General features: G+C 38.2%; 3 protein-coding genes across 4 annotated transcripts; 1 reads left to right on the top strand and 2 right to left on the bottom strand.

Annotated features, from left to right (window-relative positions):
* Positions 1 to 667: 667 nt before the first annotated feature.
* Positions 668 to 5,854, bottom strand: LOC148930086 (uncharacterized). 2 transcript variants are annotated; one of them, XM_089068658.1, is made up of 10 exons: positions 5,689 to 5,854; positions 4,412 to 5,174; positions 3,731 to 4,253; positions 3,229 to 3,631; positions 2,576 to 2,855; positions 2,163 to 2,387; positions 1,777 to 1,950; positions 1,482 to 1,685; positions 1,283 to 1,396; positions 668 to 1,183 (listed from the first exon to the last, which is right to left on the bottom strand). In XM_089068658.1, the coding sequence occupies exons 2-10, from the start codon at positions 5,123 to 5,125 to the stop codon at positions 848 to 850; spliced, it is 2,973 nt and encodes a 990-aa protein (XP_088924784.1). In that variant the 5' UTR covers positions 5,126 to 5,174; positions 5,689 to 5,854; the 3' UTR covers positions 668 to 847. The 2 variants fall into 2 exon arrangements, with proteins under 2 accessions (XP_088924784.1, XP_088924783.1); XM_089068657.1 differs by having other exon boundaries at positions 3,229 to 4,253; positions 5,689 to 5,853.
* Positions 5,855 to 11,486: 5,632 nt separating this feature from the next.
* LOC148930087 (Ribosome recycling factor) lies at positions 11,487 to 15,459 on the bottom strand. The gene is made up of 9 exons (XM_089067949.1): positions 15,156 to 15,459; positions 14,683 to 14,859; positions 14,489 to 14,604; positions 13,825 to 13,916; positions 13,282 to 13,303; positions 13,101 to 13,169; positions 12,467 to 12,595; positions 12,296 to 12,392; positions 11,487 to 11,776 (listed from the first exon to the last, which is right to left on the bottom strand). Exons 1-8 carry the CDS (start codon positions 15,379 to 15,381, stop codon positions 12,312 to 12,314), a joined length of 912 nt encoding a protein of 303 aa, XP_088924075.1. The 5' UTR covers positions 15,382 to 15,459; the 3' UTR covers positions 11,487 to 11,776; positions 12,296 to 12,311.
* Positions 15,460 to 15,562: 103 nt separating this feature from the next.
* On the top strand, positions 15,563 to 18,251 carry MDA1 (Mitochondrial transcription termination factor family protein). Its single transcript, XM_089067948.1, has 4 exons — positions 15,563 to 15,723; positions 16,506 to 16,555; positions 16,648 to 16,848; positions 16,951 to 18,251. Exons 1-4 carry the CDS (start codon positions 15,650 to 15,652, stop codon positions 18,063 to 18,065), a joined length of 1,440 nt encoding a protein of 479 aa, XP_088924074.1. The 5' UTR covers positions 15,563 to 15,649; the 3' UTR covers positions 18,066 to 18,251.
* Positions 18,252 to 18,400: the final 149 nt, after the last annotated feature.

Consider the following 18,400-nt stretch of genomic DNA (forward strand, 5'->3'; position numbering starts at 1 on the left):
TTCTAGTTTTATACAACTATTTTTTTAAGCTAATACTCCTTACAAGTTAGTATTTATTTTATTATACAATATTTCCAGTCAAACTCATATTTTTTAAACTCTAGTATTTAATTTCAAACATAAAACAACTTTATCTCAACTCTGTGTCGTTTTCAATTATAGATTCCCAGCTTCAATTTTTTATGTTTAAATTTTGTTTATATAGTACTCCCTCTTAGTTTTTATATGATAAAAGATATCACATTGTTTTTTTGAAAAAAATTACCCCACATTATAATATAAAATTATATTTGAACTTTTCACTTGACACACAAAACTAAACCTTCAAAAATCCGGTGTCATCGAGAGTGTGACGTCTTGTGTGTGTGACTAGGGGAGTAGTTCACTAGCTAGTCTAGCCCTACTACACTTTTTTATATTTCATTTATTATTCTAAAATTAATGTTTCCATAATTTGTATATAACGTTTTTTCAAGTTCCAGATTTAGTACTAGTAATAGTTAGGATAGGATTCATCAGTTTAATGATTTATATAATAAATTTTATTAAAATAGTGAAATTTATAACGGACAAGGTAGGAGAGAAGGAGTTGGACACACAAAACTTCCACCTACTTTTACCTTACACTTCTGAATTATTGCATCAAAAAAAGAGAATCTATTCTGGCTAAGAACTTAAATATCCCCTTTTTTATACGCAGCAACAAAAAAAGACCAACATGAAAGTCATATCAAGACGGCTAAACCTATACACTTTATTGCTACTATCTCTACACGATTTGCCAACATCTGACGATGAATATGCAGATTATTACGAGGTCGATTGATAGTTGCGATGAAATCATTCATTATTCACAATCCATCCACACGTCCCGAAGGAGCTGATACCTCAAAGGATTGCGGCTTCCATTCTCTTTCAGTGTCCAGCCATGCTTTGCTGATGAAGGAGATGCCTCGAACACGTCTGGGATGATGGATTTCAATGGTGAATCCAACTCGTCCAGTTCATCGTCACTCGTCTGTGATTTCCTCAGCAAAGAGGACCGGCTACGTGTGAGCTGAGGATGACTTTCGATTTCTCCTACGAAACTTGTAACTGAAGCAGCTGGTGGTGGCTGATATACTATAGGTGCTGCGCCACACGGGAAGTTCATGATGGAGCCATCCTCTGAATCAAAAGGATCCTACATTGCAATATAGGCAAGGGGGGTGTGATCATTTTTCAAAAGCAGCTATACCGACTTCTACTTGGGAGCCTATTTATGTTAATTACAAGGACAAACCTCTGAGTTTAAGGCTTCAAGTACAACTGCGGGAACTGGATCGGGGCAAAACTCATCAGGGATGAAAAAGTTGAGAACCCTTCTAATAAGGGGAGGACCAAATGTAGGACATACCTAAATAAGGAAAGTACAAAAGGTGTAAGAAAATGTGTGTTGGCACAAATGACAGAAGAAATAGGCTGTTGAGGTTCTCTCTCACCTCTTTTCGAACTGTCTGACTCAGTAGCAGGTCTTTGGGAAGCATCATAAGATCACTCAGTGCGTTGAGGAGATGAAAACACTTTGATGATGTATCCTTTGATATTTGCTCGTCATCATCAACAGCAGCTTCTGAGTTATTATCGAGCAAATCATCGTCATCGACACCAAATATATCAGTAAGACATCTGGACCAGTTCCCAATCTGTCACAAGTCACAACACATTAATCAGAGCATGTAAAATGAAGAGGAGAACAAAAATGGATTCTGATTCTAGTTCAAGGATAAGGCTCACCGCAACTTTTAGTTGTGCACCAGCACCAAAACTAGCTTTTCCTGCTGGAATGGGGAGAACCTCAGCATCACTAATAGGATCCGCTACAGGATCTGTTGGGATTTCATCAGCTGATTCTCGAAGGATGGCATTGAACATAGCCACATCTAGACGAGCTATCAATTGCTCTATGATCTAGTTATAAAAGAGTGCATCAGACTACATAGCAACTTCTTATGAGCATTAACAACCATTGTATTGATGTCTAGTAGGAAGTTAATTTTAGATCATGTAATGTCTAGGACTCAAGTTCTGATTATTACAACGAAAAATGTACAGCCATATTATTGAGGGTTTAACAACACCATCAAATTTGAACCATGAAAGGAAAAAACTGAAAATTTTACCACTTTCGAGAGCACAGGCAAACAGCCACAGTCATGTCCTCCAGCTCGAACAGGACATATCCTCTCACATGCATCTCTGAAAGCATTTCTCCAGAGTTCCAGAGAAAAACTACTCTGCTGCTGTTTAATGGAACTGGAGGTTCTCTGGTATAACTTGTTAAATTCAGAATCCGCACTGCTGGAAATTTCTTTGGCAGTACCCGACTGCATATGCGGAGTGAACGTCTAGAGGAAAGAAAGTATGAAAGCAACTTAGCTAAGTGGTTTAGATCATTCAGTTAGGGGAAAAATCAAAATAATGTCAACTGCCAAATACAAATTGGATGAATTGGTAATATGTTAGCCAGCTCAAATCTCATGATTTGACACAGAAATTGAAATAACCCCCCTATGGAATGGGTGGAAAAGATTACCTGCCACCATATGGACTCAATGATTCGTACAAATATCCATGCCTCAACCTTTTCCAAAGCAGCTATAAATGTTGAAGGTTCCTCCCAGTTGTCCAAACATTCCTCATTAGCACTTCTAGCACTCATACCAGGGAAGGACTCCCATTTTAGTGGCAATGATTTTCTCTTTCCACTGCTGTCCCCCTCTTTTCCAGTGACAGAACCAAGCAGCTTACTGTATCTAAGAAACTTGCTGACAATCACCCTCAATACAATTGAATTTGAGAGCCAGAAAGTTAATCTGTACCAGAAGAAGACTTTAATATCAGGACTCTGGTTAAAAGCAGGCATACCAGTTGATCAATTTTTATGAGAATTTAAAAAAACTTCGTCCTGCCAAACCAGAGCACTGCATAATAGCATGGATGGGCACTCAAATAGTCAATTAAACATAATAGCATCGAGATAATGAGAATATGCTCACATCCTTTTTTACACGGTGTTAATGTCAAATACTCAAGAGATGTATTTGACTAAAAAAAGGATGTATCAGACAGCCGAAAAACAAGGAAGATAGAACAAGTGTTGAGGCTGCCACTGCAGAAAAGCTGGTAGGTCATGTTAAGCCAGACCAAGCAAAAACTTCAGAAGAAGGATAATGAGAAGAGTTATACCTTGGTACATCGTTTCCACATGCCTTGGAAACTAAAACTAATCCAGATACAATACTTTTAGCAGCACTCCCTCTCCTTGTTTTCGACTTCAGTTTGCTCACATGGAAATAGAGCCTTGAGAGACGCCTAGCTGGAGCATGGACTTTAGTCATGGAACTTCCGTGTTCTGCTACCACAGAGTAAAGACTAACCTCTATAGCAGCAGCTTCCCTCAACTCTTCCTCCAAAACATTCATTCTATTTTCTAAATGCTGGACCCTACCATCAAAAATTGTCGCCCTTGTTTTCTTTTCACATGTCTTAGAATCTTTTGACTCAGAGCTTACTGAGACTCGAGAATGATTCTGAACATCGGCCACAAGAAATCGATTGCTTCTCACAGGGCCATTGCTCCTGCTTGAATCTGCAGATGATCGAACGGACTTCACATGCTTCAGTCTATCCACATTTGAATTAATATTATTATTAAATTCATAGTTTTCCTCAGTTTCAGAAGGTAGACCATTTTCCAGATTTGATTGCCTATGGGCATCAACTTCAGAAAAGCCACTGGTAGGGTCAACCTGAGGATGATGCTCTTTGTCTTCTTTATTAGTGTACTTCTGTTGTATTTCTTCTATGATCTCACCATCTATGAAACTACTTCCAGGTGAACTTGTTTGTTCAGCATCTTCTGTACCAACAAATGAAGCATTACAGCCATCCTGCTTGTGGCTGAGAACAGAATCCACATCCTCATCCCTTTGGTGAACTTGGACATCTCTACCACCACTAGAAACATTTTGCTTAATAAATTCTGCTTCATTTTCGTCAATTTCATTGTTTGAATTTAGCTGTTTCGCCATTTCTTCTGGTGCTGATGACAGTGAACTTCGTGAAAGAATTTTATTTGAGATCCATGCTAGATCAGAAGTTAAATCTGGTGAAGTGGACTGCAAAGAATTCTCTTCTGGTTTTACATAAGACTCAATCGCTTTCTCCCCATCTGATTTAGCTTCTTTATCATTCACAGCCACTGTTCTGTTCTGCAATTAATATATATTCCATCATGCTAAATCATTATATAGCACTACAAGAATGCTGAACAACAGAGCGATATAAGTTTAACTGTATGACTGTGATGAGGTGATGAAAAAACTCATCAACAACAAGGATATTGAAAAGGGTTTAAAAGAGATCTTACATCTTTATTTTGAGGTGATGCATTTCCATTTGAATCTGCTGAAGTAACAGCCAGAGATGAGTGTGAGGAGGCATCATCATCTGTCGTAAACGAGGCAACATCAGCTTCTTCTGCATATTCTTCACTCAACGCAGAAACCGATTCACTATTACTCATGTCTATCGAAGGTTCTCTCATCAAGTTGCCCCTTGATGAGGAGCTTCGCCTGCCCCTCTCATAAGGCTGGATCTTAAGGAAGAGAAGCGGTTGTGCCGTGTTCGAATATGTTCGCTTGCAGTTAACGGGAGCACTTATGCACAAACTTTCTCTGATAATGCCGCATTCTGCCAGGTCTACGACAGCAGTTCCCAGCAGCTGACCCTTCACTGACCTGTCCCTTCGTGGTTCATAAAGATTAAACTCAATGCAGTTCTTCTGGAAAGTGACCCCATTCCCACCTTTCATAGACTTCTCCCGCACCAGCATCGCTGTGAGCCTAAAAGACTCGTTGAATTCGATCTTTCCATCACCAACACCAGCATCCGCTCCAACCGAAGGCACAACTTGATTGGTGGACCCCGAATTCCTCTCACCATGTTCCCATTGAATCAGAGCAGCACGAATTGTTCTGAGAGACTGAGAAGGGGGCCACGGGCTTATCTCCTGAATTTGAATAACGTAGTCAAGCTGAACACAAGGGTTTTTCCTAGTTTTGGGCCTTGGACCTTGCACCATTGTCGCATCAACTCAGCTTCTCACCCCTCAAAATTAATTAGTAAGAATCCTGAACATGGAGAGCAAGACGTGAGCATAATCCTAAATTTCATGCTTAGATGTTTATCCGGCAGAGTAAATGGCATTTATCATATACTAATTCAACCATCAGCAACCATAAAAGGGAATCTTCACATAAAATGCACAATAAATGGTTTCACATGCTGGTCAGTTCAGTCACCAGAAAACATAAATGCTCCTCCATCAAATGCTAAGAAATTAAAAACAAAAATTACATGTAGAATCCCAACATGAAATCCAAAAAGCCATTGCAGAAACGTAAATGAAGACCATCAGCGACTAAATTAAAGATGAATTTTCACTTAAATTGCACCAATTAAGTAGAATTTGAGAAGGAAAATCAACAGGAATTTAAAGCATAACATTCACAAAAATAACTGTGCCCAAAACAGATCCAAACAGCAGCTCAAAATGCTGATGAAAATTGGAAGAAAAACTGTACACATTTAGAGCTAGTAAATGAACTAAAGCATCTGCATAGAAATGAGAGAAACAAATCTTACCGCGAAGACAGGAAATGTGTGGAATGATATCAAGAGAACCGCTAAAAGGCCTGTTTTGCAAGTTGCAACTGATGGTTTTAGTGAACTTGAGCTCTTATTTGTGTGTGACAGAAAGAGAGAGAAAGATGGAGGGATGAGTGATGTGCGAAGAATGTCTTTTCCCAATATTAAAAAAATAAAAAAGTTGGCTAAGGATTTTTCTTCTGTAGCGCTTGTACGAATTATTCCTTTTTAATCCCTCCGTCCACGATTAAGAGTCTCATTTCTAAATTAAGCAGAGTTTTAAAAAATGTTAAGAAAAGTGGGTGAAAGAAAGTTAGTGGAATAGAGGTCTCACTTGTATATATTAGTTTTAAATAATATGTGAGTGGAATGAGTCAATAGAATGTGAAATTTATTTACCATTTATGGTAATTATGAATCGGAGTTTTTATTTATGGATGGACCAAAATGAAAAAATGGGACTCTTATTCATGGACGGAGGGAGTAATACCCAAGGTAGCAACTAATCCTTTTAAAGTATGTATATTTAATTTCTGCATTCTTTAATAAGGTATGATAAAAAATTCCTCTTAAAAATGGATTGTATGAAGCTCTATTATAAATTTACTCTTTCAAGTGAATAGTACTTTTAGTAACTAGCTGGTCTAAAATTAAAACTTTTAGTAAAACTAGCTGGTCTCTAAAGTAACACCAAAATTAATTAAGCACAAACGCAATAATAAATGGTAGGAGAGTAAACCTTCGGTATATTAAATATTTTAGATTTATCGTTTTTCCAATTTCAAAAAATGGGAGGTTTCTTTCGAATCCAGAAAAAATCGCATGCCAAATACAGCGTGAGGAATAATTAGTTATTTATTACTACATGCTAAATCGAAATAGTTGAAAGTTGTGAAGCAGTGACGTTTTTAGCTGCTTGCTTTAATATTATTAAAATGAAGATTTTTGACTCAGGAATATGGGTTCGAAATTGTCGGTGTAGATAATGAGATTACTGAGCACGCGCTGAGTCTGAGATTCCGAGTTGAATAGTCAGCTTGATGACGTGTGGTAAACGTGACGATGAGCGCGTGGGTGGTGTTGAAGCGGTCGTGGTTAGTGCGCTCCCTCTCATTCTTGATTAGGATAATTCGCCGACGAAGCGAATTTTAGTTGCCGGTAATTTGTGTTAAGTTGTCACATATCCAATTTATGAGAAGTAAAATAAAAATCACAATGGGGCGGAGGGGCGGAGGATAGCCTAGAGGATGCATCCTCCGCTCCTTTGTCCGCCATTGCAGGGGTCCGGATTATGCAAACATTATCCTCCGCAGAGGATGCATCGTCCGTGGACTATGACACGGAGAATGCATCCTGGAGACCTATCTGCAGGGGTGCGGAGGATAGTCGAACTATGCACATATTTTTTTTTTATTTTTTTTTGTATTTTCTTCTATATATTTCACTATTTTTTTTTTAATAAATTTCACACTTTTCACTCCACTCTATTCCCCATCTCAATTTCTCTCTAAATTCAATAATGAATTCCGACGATTTTCCATTTTTGCAAGCATAAAAAATAAAAAATAAATATTGACAATAAGATTTTTCTTTAATTTGTGGTGTTTTTATATTTATTCTTGCTAATTGATATGTTTGCAAACATAAAAGATAAAAAAACAAATGCAAAATAGGAGTTAAAATTATAGGGCGGGCTATAGTCCGTCCCATTGCAGGTGGAAGGGTAGGAGGATTAAATAATGATATGGCGGTGCATAGGATGGAGTTTAGGGCGGGCTATCCTCTTATACTCATCTCTGTTTAGGGTTTAGGTAGTACAATTGTAACGGAAAATCAATTTTATACTCATCTCCGTTTCATGATATCTGAGTCATTTTTTCATTTTGAGACATTTCGTAATAGTTGAATCATTTCCTTTTTAGCAAAAAATAGGAGTAGTACACATTTTCTTACTATTATTTTATTCCCGCTCTTATTTTATTCTCTTTAACTTTCCCCCTCTCCTACTTTATTATGGAGTACTTTTTTAATACACTACAACATCTTTCTCTTAATCTCCATACCAAAAAAATGTTTCTACTACCATGGAACGGAGTTAATTGGGACACTTCTTTTCGACACAGAGATTAATAATAGTGTGTTAAGTACATGGTGGATAAAGTAAGAATGAATAAGGTAGGAGAGATAAAGAAAGACTAAAGTAAGAGATGTGATTACTTCTTGTCAAAAATAGAAATGATTCAATTATATGGAACTTTACAAAATAGAAAAATGACTCTATTAACATAAAACAAAGGGAGTAATATTTTGTATCACAAAAATGCTCCTTTATTTTATAAGAATAGTATTAGTACTACTACTACTTTGGGATAACATGAGTTTTTTTATGAAGAAATGGGGTTTTTTAAGTCATAATTGGCAAACTATTAAAATATAAGAAATTGAAAGAAAAACTAATTGAAATCTATTTTAAAATCAGCAATGGATGGTCAGGACCAGTGGCCGGACTATTTTTTTTAAAATCTATTTTTTATTTATTTTTTAATTTTAATTTTAATTTTGTTTTCATACATAATAAATAGCAAAATTAAATATTAAATTAAAAACAAAACCTACATTATCTAATTAAAAAATGTTACAACGGAAAAAGTGAGTGAGTGAGATTTGAGATGAAGAAAGAGATGTGAGAGAAATGAGTGAAAATGAAGTGTATTTATATATTGAAAAGTATTAAAAAAAAAAGGAAAATGCGTAACTCGTCCGTCGGCATGCAGTAGCCGGACTAGACAGGCGCAGCGTCATCCGCAGATGAACCTTCGGGCGAGGTGATTGTTCGTCGCTCTGCAGTGGGAGGATGGGGGCTGACGATCGACAGGACGATCTTCACCCTATTGTGAATGCTCTAAGCCAAGCACAATAAAGGTCGAGCTCGACTCAAAAATAATTTCTGATTCGCTTTGAGGCTTGGGCTTGCCTTCTTTCAATCATAATCTAAATGAACCTTTTCTTGTTATAGTTTTATAGCACTCCCTCCGTCGTAATATATGCCATACTTGGATAATGACACGAAATTTCGGAATATGTTATTTTGTGTGTTACGTGAAGAGAAAAAATAGTAGTAGTATATTTATAAGAACGTGAGAGAAGAATTTTTTTCTAAAAAAATATAATACTATCTTTTATGGGACAAATTAAAATAAAAAGTGCCTATTATGGGATGAAAAAGAGTACAACGTAGGCGCTTAATACGCACTGTCCTATAAGAGCATCCGCAACGCTGCCTCGTTGCGGACTCGATCTCGTCTCGACGAGACGAGACGGCATCGAGATAGCGTTGCGGCTCCCGTCTCGTCTCGACGAGAAGAGATGTCTCGACGCCCGACGCGTCCCGGCAAGGCAAGTCTCGAGCTCGTGAGACACGCGCCCGGCGCCACGTGGCGCGCGCGGGCTGCTGGCGTGACGCCCACTCGCCGACCCGCGAGTGGGCGTCGGATTTATGACGTCATAATTCAATTTTTTTTAAAAAAATCAGATTTTTTTTTAAAAAAAAAATAAAAAAAATAAAAAACGGTAATATTACTGTTGAACGGTAATATTTTTAATTTTTATTTTTTTTTATATATTCTATATATACTCTTCTTCATTCTCCATTTTACACACAAACACACATTTATTCTCTCATCTCTCTTTCTTTCCTCTCCAATCACTTCTATAAAATCATTCCTTTATTTTTTTTCTTCTCCCAAATTTAATCAATTATGGATCCATTTGAGCAAATGCGTCGAATAATGGAAGAATCGCTAGAAGCAGATCGACGTAGGGAGGAGGAAGCCGCCGCGCCTCCTAGGCGACGCCGGACATACATCCACCGTAACCGGGAGGAAGCCGCCGCAAGGTTGGAACGTGATTACTTCAGTCCGAACCCGGTGTGGGGAGATATCTACTTCCGTCGCCGTTTCCGTATGTCACGCCCGCTATTTTTGCATATCGCGAATACATTGGCGGCACGGGAAGAGTTCTTCAGAGAAGGGTTCGACGCTGTTGGCCGTCCTAGCCACACGACGCTCCAGAAATGTACTGCGGCGATCCGTCAGCTTGCTACTGGACAAACGGCGGATGCGTTCGACGAATACCTGCACGTCGGAGAATCCACTGGGCGACTTTGTTTGTTGAACTTCTGCAAAGGCGTCCGGGCAGCCTTCACCGCCGAATTTCTGAAGAAGCCAACCACCGCAGATTGTCAGTTTCTGCTCCGTCTTCACGAACAAGTGCACGGATTCCCCGGGATGCTCGGGAGTGTCGATTGCATGCATTGGCAATGGAAGAATTGCCCTGTGGCGTTGAAGGGGTCATACACGAGCGGCCACAAAGGCACCCACCCCACCGTTATACTCAAGGCCGTCGCCGACTACCGGCTATGGATTTGGCATGCATCAACGTGCTCAACAACTCCGACCTCTTCGCTGAAGTTTTGAATGGTAAAGCGCCGGCCATCAACTTCGTCGCTAACAATCGCCAGTATAAAATGGGGTACTATCTTGCTGACGACATCTATCCGAAGTGGCCAACCTTCGTGAAGACGTTCAACAGGCCTACGGACGAAAAGCAGTCTCTTTTTGCGCAGAAGCAAGAGTCTGCTCGCAAGGATGTGGAGAGAGCGTTCGGGGTTCTCCATGCTCGATGGAACATTATCAAAGCCCCGGCTCGACAGTGGTTTATAGAGAATATGGTCGACATCATGTATACGTGCATAATCTTGCACAACATGATTGTCGCCGACGAAGGACCTGAGGCGGGAAATTGGTTCGACCCTGAAACCCCGGGAAGCTCAACCGCAAGTAGTCCGCCTCGAACGGGAGTGCATCCGTCTTTGCAAGAGCGGTTGTCTATTCGGGCAAGGACACGTGATTCTACCGCCCACGCCCAACTCCAGGAGGATCTAGTGGAGCACATTTGGGCAAAATTTGGCAACCATTAGATGATCGTCACTAGAGAACTCCTTCTTCTGCTTCTTTGCCTCCATTTTTTTTTATTTGAGTTTAAGTGTGCAATTTGTAACTTCTAATTTTTTAATTATGTCTTTTTTATTTTTTTATGTATTTTAAATTGTAATTTTATTTTATTTATAATGAAGTGTGTTTTTTATTAATTGAATTTGTTGGAATTAAAAATAAAAAATGAAATTGAATGAATAGTTAAGAGATGGTTAAGAGATGGAGGGTTGCAGGTGTTGTCTCTTAGTTAAGAGATGAGCTGAAAAGTACAGTGGGCCCCATGAATAGTGAAGAGATGAGACGGTTAAGAGACGGTTAAGAGATAGCGTTGCGGATGGCCTAAAATACTCCGACTCGAAGCCTTTAGTTTCATAGTAGTACAATTCCACCAATCATTTCATAGTAACTTCTCTAAAATCTTTCAGAGTAAAGATTTCATTACTGACTTTAGAATTCTTTTCTTTTGAAATACTCCTACAAAATCTCAAAACTTTTAAACAGTAAGAATATAAGAGTGGGTACCATTTTTCAATTATGGCATGTGGAATAAATGCTAAGTGACATGTGACTCTGTCAGCTTGTTTCTGTAATCCAATGTTGGTATTACATTATTGCACTTTTGGTGGTGTCCATATCAGTTATCTTCAATTTTATGTATCCACAAAATATCGTATGATATTATCAGTATATAATTCAGTAGTAGTAGTAACTTTCTTCTTCTTCTTCTTATGCTGTTGTCGTGTTATGCTCAATCAATATCATCTTCATGTGTTTGTATATGTTGAAACGATGAGAGTTCAATAATACAATATCAAAAGAGCAATAATAACACAATATCATGATTCGTAGGTGGAAATACTTATATGGCTTAAATCCATCAAAGAACAATATGGTGATCTGCATCTCTTTTGCTTCACTAGTTTTACCAAAAACAATCCCAACACGAACGCCTAACTCACATAAGATCACTATTTCCATGGTGCAGCGCAATCCCTACTCTGCGCCTAGCTCCATAGCTACCAGACATTCATCCTTTACCATCACCAAGTTATATTTAAAGGGACTGCGACATTTCCTCTAACGAGGACTAACTGCATATTGGAAGTACAATTATTTGAGACTAAAACTCATATTTCCAAATGAGCATATATCTAGTAGTCATACTCCTTAAAGCAATAGGACTACTCTATTCGACATTCCACGACACTAGGCTGAAGGATATTCAGGTTAGTGGTTACAACCATGGACAGAACCCTCGAGGTATACACAATGTGAGACACAGTAGGATTAGTATGCTGCATAACAAACTCAAGTAGTAATATATTGCTCCAAGTGAACTCTTTTGGGAATGCATGTCAAACAATCTTTTTGTTTGAAATAATAGATGATAATATGCCTCAAAACTGATGACTCTGCATATGAGTGAGCAAACTTCTTATGGTTTTAGTTCACAAGTCCTGAGCATTGTGAAAACTTATTGAATTCCTTGTAATTTATCAATTATCAAGTGGCCATCTTCCGACTAGTAGGTCAAGAGAGCTTCTCAGTATTATCTAATCTATCAAGCAAAGGCACTAAGGTGAAAATTTTATCATACAAAGAAGCTATACCAAAATGCCTTGCCCCTCAGCCTCCTCTTATCTCCTTTTCCTTGGCCTTGCACATATCTTCAGCTGACTTTATGAACTTTTTCGTCAAGTCATCAATCTGTTGCATACAGAAAAATAAATTTAAATTGAGTAGACACGAGAGCCGTCATTGTTGCTATGGGTGACACTTACTTCTTTCTCCAATCTTTTCACATCATCTTCAGATATTGATGAACCACCTTTATCCTTTGAAGCATCCTTATCCTTATCAGATCGTTTTGATTCCTTCTTCGGAGCTGCTTTCTTAATTCTATCAAGTGCCTATAAAAGCAATGTCTGTCTTTTAGATATAAGCAGACAAAAAATTGATTGCACAAAATATATCTGGTGGCAGTGTATATAACGCAAATCACCTAGAACCCCCGAGTAAAACTTCCGGCATGATTTTATCAGGAGCATAAGGGCAGAGGCAGTTTAAATTTTTAACCAATACTTTTGGAAGTCACTAAAACAAATTTACCCTATTTTCATGCACAAAGAATAAAACAATCCATGCTACTTTCTCTATGTAACTTGATCAGGGTTCATGCAAAAAGTTTTATGAAAATCACTAGTTTATGCCAACAAGAGTAAAGAGTCCATGCCATTCTTTTCAATGCAATCCCAGTTCACAGAAAAAAGCCCCTTAAGTACCTTTACTACTTTATTTAACATACAATCACTTGCTAATCAAGGTAGGGATGCTCCGCAGAATGTCAAGCGCTCAGAGCAGAAAACTCAAAAGAAATCATCAACTTCAACGAGAAAATGACAAGTTGATCAATACCTTTTGTCGTGCTCTTCTAATGCTTTTTTTCACATCTTCAGATGATTTTACAACCACCTTACATACAGCCTGGCATAGACATTTTATAGTACAATATAAGTTATTTCCTTAAAACAAACAATGGTGCTAGTTGAGAGCAAAATAATGCCCATATACAGATAAAGAAGTTATTAAGACTTACTTGCATATGCTCCTTGGTCAATCTGCAATTATAAGAACCAAACATTCAGTAAATTAATACAGGAAAACAAAAAACCTTAGCTTATTATCAGAGACTGATAATTCACACAGCAAGAAAGTCATAGCACAGCCAGTAATATATATTCTAATGCTCTACTTTTATCTGTTAGAGTTAGAGTTAGTTTAGGATTAAGAGTCCTTATTTGAGTAGGACTTGGTCAGCAGTAGTTTATATTATAAATGGCTCCTCAATGAGAGCAGTGGGTCTTGGTTTTGGTTTAAGAACTATATTTACTGTGGGCCACAGTAGAGGATTTCTTTCTATATTTTTGGTGCAGTCTTCTCTGTAGTATATCTTCATTCTCACTTGTTCTATGTTTATGTTTATTTTCTGCTTGTTTGTGCTTAATGAGTTTCTATAAATCAGAAGAAATAATTCTGGACTATCATTTCAAAGTGAAACCACTATGCTGAGATGATCTCACTCCTACAAGCTAACATAATGAATTCATACAAGAAAGGGGAACAAATATGAAATCCTTACGGAGGTATTGGTACAATCAAACGTTGGCTGTCAGAATTGGGATTTAAGCCAAGAGGAGATGACATTATGGCTTTCTCCATCTCCTTAAGAGCCTGCGAAAGTAAATTGCTTCATTGAGACAGTAATTCCAAATCAATTGCCAACAATCTACGTAACACGGTTGAAATAAAACACTCATGAAGTCCTAGTAAGAATGGCTTAATGTAGAAGACTAATGAAAACATGTGATGAACACTTGGGATTAATTATTGGTTTCATGTACTAGAAGAATCCTAACGAGACTAGCATATGTAACAAACACAGGTCACTAACATATACTCCCTCCGTTTCCTAAAAATAGAAACTCTCCATGTTAGGAAATGGATCCCAAATCCGCTAACACTAATTCCACTACTTTTTATCCTCCTCTCACTTACTTTACCCATTTTTCTTTTTCTCTCTCTTACTTTACCAATTTTATATTAAAACCCGTGCCATTTTCTAAGTTCATATTTTTAGGAAACAGAGGGGGTATATATTGATGTAATAATAAGTAGATACTAGACATAACTATGAGTTCCCGTGAAAACAAGTAAATTTGTTCATCTGAACTTAATACATAGTTGGGGAGTAGGAATCAGTAGAGCTTGTTAACTTAACAAAGAAAGTATCAGCAGGGAATTACAGTAGAATCAAAAGGAGCAACAGATAGCGTCTTTGGGTCCAGTACTGATACAACAGCCATTCTGTTGAGGGGCGTCTTAACACCATAATGTTCCACCATAATGTGGTCAAGCATCCCTGAAAAGGATTGTAAGAAATTATCATGAACTAGACAAAAAAAACCAATAATGACTACATAAGATATTTTCTACACACCAGCTGAGGCTCTCCCAGTGCGCAATTTGGCCAATTCTCTCGACAACGCATCAACTGCTGCATTCATCTGGGAGAGGGCATTTGCTTTGACAGAGACCCCTAAATCAATGCCCTCGTCATCATCTTCCTCCTCCTCCTCCTCATCTTCCTCTTCTTCCGAATCATCCTTCACTTCCTCTAGAATATAGTAATGATAACAAACAATTAAAATTCAAAGTTACTAGAAAAAGGAGTACTTATAAACTGAATAATGACAATCATAAAAATTATTGAGATATTGAATCGAATAATTCTGGTGTAATATTTTTTCTTTTTTCTTTCTAACTATTTCACGGTGAGAAAGATACTACTTGACCAAAGGTAAATTATAGATTATAGAGGAAGTGAACTTGAATTCACTGGACTAATCACTAGCTAAACAAACAATGCACGTTGTAATTCATGGAGAGAAAAAATTCAGATAATAAGCTTACTAATTTGATGTTTCCTTGCTTTAGCGAACCCCCTCCTAGAAGTAAACTGATATAACCCCGTCGCTTGTAAACTCGAAAATCCATCGACAACAACAGATTCATGGGAATTGTCGATATATGAGGAGTTTAAGTATGAGAACGTGTGGGCTGAGCGAACAGATGCAATTCCGAGAGCGCGAGAGAGGATTCTAGCAGAAAGGAGAGCTCGTCTAATGGAGACAGCCATTGTTGAATCTCGATTGAAGCTTTGATTTTCTTTTGATCCGTGTAGGGTTTAAAGGGTTTTGCTATTTAACCGAAGAGAATTTTAAATTTAGAAATAGTGTTAGATAGGAGGACGACTTTAGCTTAAGCAGCACACGACTTTAGATTAAGGGCAAATGGATCAGAAAATATGCATCATTAAGCAAGAAGACAAGCTATATCTATTCCGTGGTGCACACACACCCCTTCTTACAAATTCACTGCACATCTTCCTTACTTCCCTCAAATAAATGATGAAATCTTCACCTTCGTTAAGGCTTCCAGAAATTCCTTGTTTTGCGAGAGCCGTCGTTCGCTATTCAAGGTATTTGTTACATTTTCGGGTGTTCTTTGTATTGAATAGGATGCAAGTATATTATTGTTTTTTCTCCCTTTCGTTTGGGGTTTTGTGATATCTACCAGTTACTTTTCGCATTCAGCTATGTGTAAAAGTTCTAGCTTTAATGCTTACTTTGAAGTAATTTTGGTTGCTTAGAAAGCCTTTGAGCTCAGTATTTTTTCATTGAATAGGCTGAAATTTGAGCTTTTGATATGAATCATCAGAAACTGCAGTAGTTTCTGGATTTTGTTGGTTCGGCACCAAATGAATTATGCCTGATGTAATTTTGAATATCCATAAAATGAAAGAGTTCACGACTTTTTTTGCATACCTACATTTACTTCTGATGTGCAAATTATTGTGGTTACTAAGCTAAAATCACAGAATTCGATTTTCTGACAACATAACTAGCTATGATAATAATTGGGTTGGACATGATGGCTGTGCTCCCCTACTTTAAGTACACGCAAGAAAATGACTTTACTTGAGCTGCAGTTACTTAGTATTTTTGAAAGTAGTGTATTGAATCAACTGAAAAGAAAATGAAATTGAGTCTATTAATGGGGTGTTAGAGCATTATCTCCTTAGTAGTTTGCAAGATACATGAATTTCTGAAGTGTGACCTTATGTGCCCTATAAACTAGAGAAGATCTTGATTATCTTCAGCTTGGGACCAATGTCTTTTCAGCTATTTTTTCATTGCATATTCTCGTGTTCCAATTCGACCTTCCAATCACATTCGGTTTCTCCATTTTCATTACCTGCAGGACTGAGCTGCGTGTTCCTCAGAAGGTTTTCTTATGTCGAGCCAAGCATGGTAAGATATCAATACTACTCCCTCCGTTGTTCCTTTTTTCACAAAATAACTTGGGTTGGATTCCTTTTGATTGAAACCTGAATCTTGGATAGATGGATCATTTAGCCTACGGTTAGTGCCTCCCACCTTGTTAGCAGCAGAAAAAGAGGAAGCCAAAGCTGTGTTGACTTTGTTCTTGAAGAAACAAGGTTTAAGCAATGCCGTTGCTGTAAGAACTATTAACAAGTCTGATGCTTTTGTTGACCACTTAGTGGCACGGCTTCACTCTGTCCACAAGTCTCGATACTTAGTAGGTTTGATTTCTTATTTTCTTGATAAATTAAATAGCACTTGAGAAGTATATGACCCCTTTTCTTGAATTCCATGATAACATCTCATATATTCTCTCACGTCAGGTCGGGAACTTACAACGTTGGAGATCAGAGATGCTCTTATCCCCTACCTCGAGACAGTACTAGATGAGTACGGTCCTATTATGGTGGATGTTGTGGAAAACTTCCCGGATCCGCCTGTGATTGAAAAACTAGAAGAAGTAGTCAAACAACCTGTGGTAGAAAATTCAGTTGCATCAGTTTCTCCTCCTATTCCTACTACGGTTGATGCCAAGAAGCTGAAGGCTTTGGCTCGGGTTAGTGACATTCTCCCAACTGGCAAACTTCCTTCTCATATTGTCTATCTTGTAGAGCTGGGGATGGAACTCGAAGCCATTAGGGAAGTTATACGGAAATTTCCAGCATTTGCCTACTATAGTTTGGAGGGTAAGATCAAGCCCGTTGTTGAATTTCTCCTCGATCTAGGCGTGCCAAAACAGGATATCCCCACCATCCTGAGCAAAAGGCCTCAACTCTGTGGAATCAGTCTCACTGACAACCTGATCCCCACCATGACATTCCTCGAGGAATTGGGCGTGGATAAGAAGCAATGGGCCAAAGTCATATATAGGTTTCCCCCCCTTCTCACTTACAGCCGACAGAAACTCCAATCAACTGTAGATTTTCTCTACGAGATGGGCCTCTCAGCTGAGAATGTGAGTAAGGTGTTAACTCGCTGCCCCAACATCATAAGTTATAGCGTGGAGGAGAAACTACGCCCCACTGCTGAGTACTTCCGGTCTTTGGATGTTGATGTTGCTCCTCTTCTCTATCGAGCACCTCAAACTTTTGGTCTCAGCATCGAGGGGAATTTGAAGCCTGTGACCAAATTCTTCTTGGAACGGGGGTATAGCATGGAAGACGTTGCAACTATGATCCAGAGGAACGGGGCTCTGTATACATTCAGCCTGCCGGACAATATGATGCCGAAGTGGGAGTTTTTCCTAACTATGGTATACCCTAAATCTGAATTGGTGAAGTTTCCACAATATTTTGGTTACAGTTTAGAAGAAAGGATCAAGCCGAGGTATGAGATCATGACGAAATGTGGAGTCAAGTTGCTGCTCAACCAGATGCTGTCCCTCTCAGAGGAAGATTTCCATAAACTTTTGAAGAAGAAAATGGAGAAAAAAACTTGAATACTAGCTTTTGTGGTTAATGTAGCTGATGTGATTAGATACTTCAAAACTCCTTTTAGTTGAAGAGAATTTGTTTGACAGAGCCTCAAGTTTGCTGCATTGATCATAGTTATGTAATGCTTAGTATATATACATGTTGTAAACTTGGTTTCTTTAAGGCAATGAAGGATTAGTGTTGCATAGTGATTGTTCTGGACATAAATGAATTCTAAATTTAGGTGATAATACCAATTAATTTTGTAATGTGCAGAAGAGGTTAAACTGTCTTTTGAAAAATACTCCAGACAATTAATTTATCCTAATTCGGTCAAAACCATATTTGACACCAAAAAGGA

The sequence above is a fragment of the Salvia hispanica genome, chromosome 3 (genome assembly GCF_029641045.1).
Source record: "Salvia hispanica isolate PSC_SH4W2 chromosome 3, Shi_PSC_v1, whole genome shotgun sequence".
NCBI lineage: Eukaryota > Viridiplantae > Streptophyta > Magnoliopsida > Lamiales > Lamiaceae > Salvia > Salvia hispanica.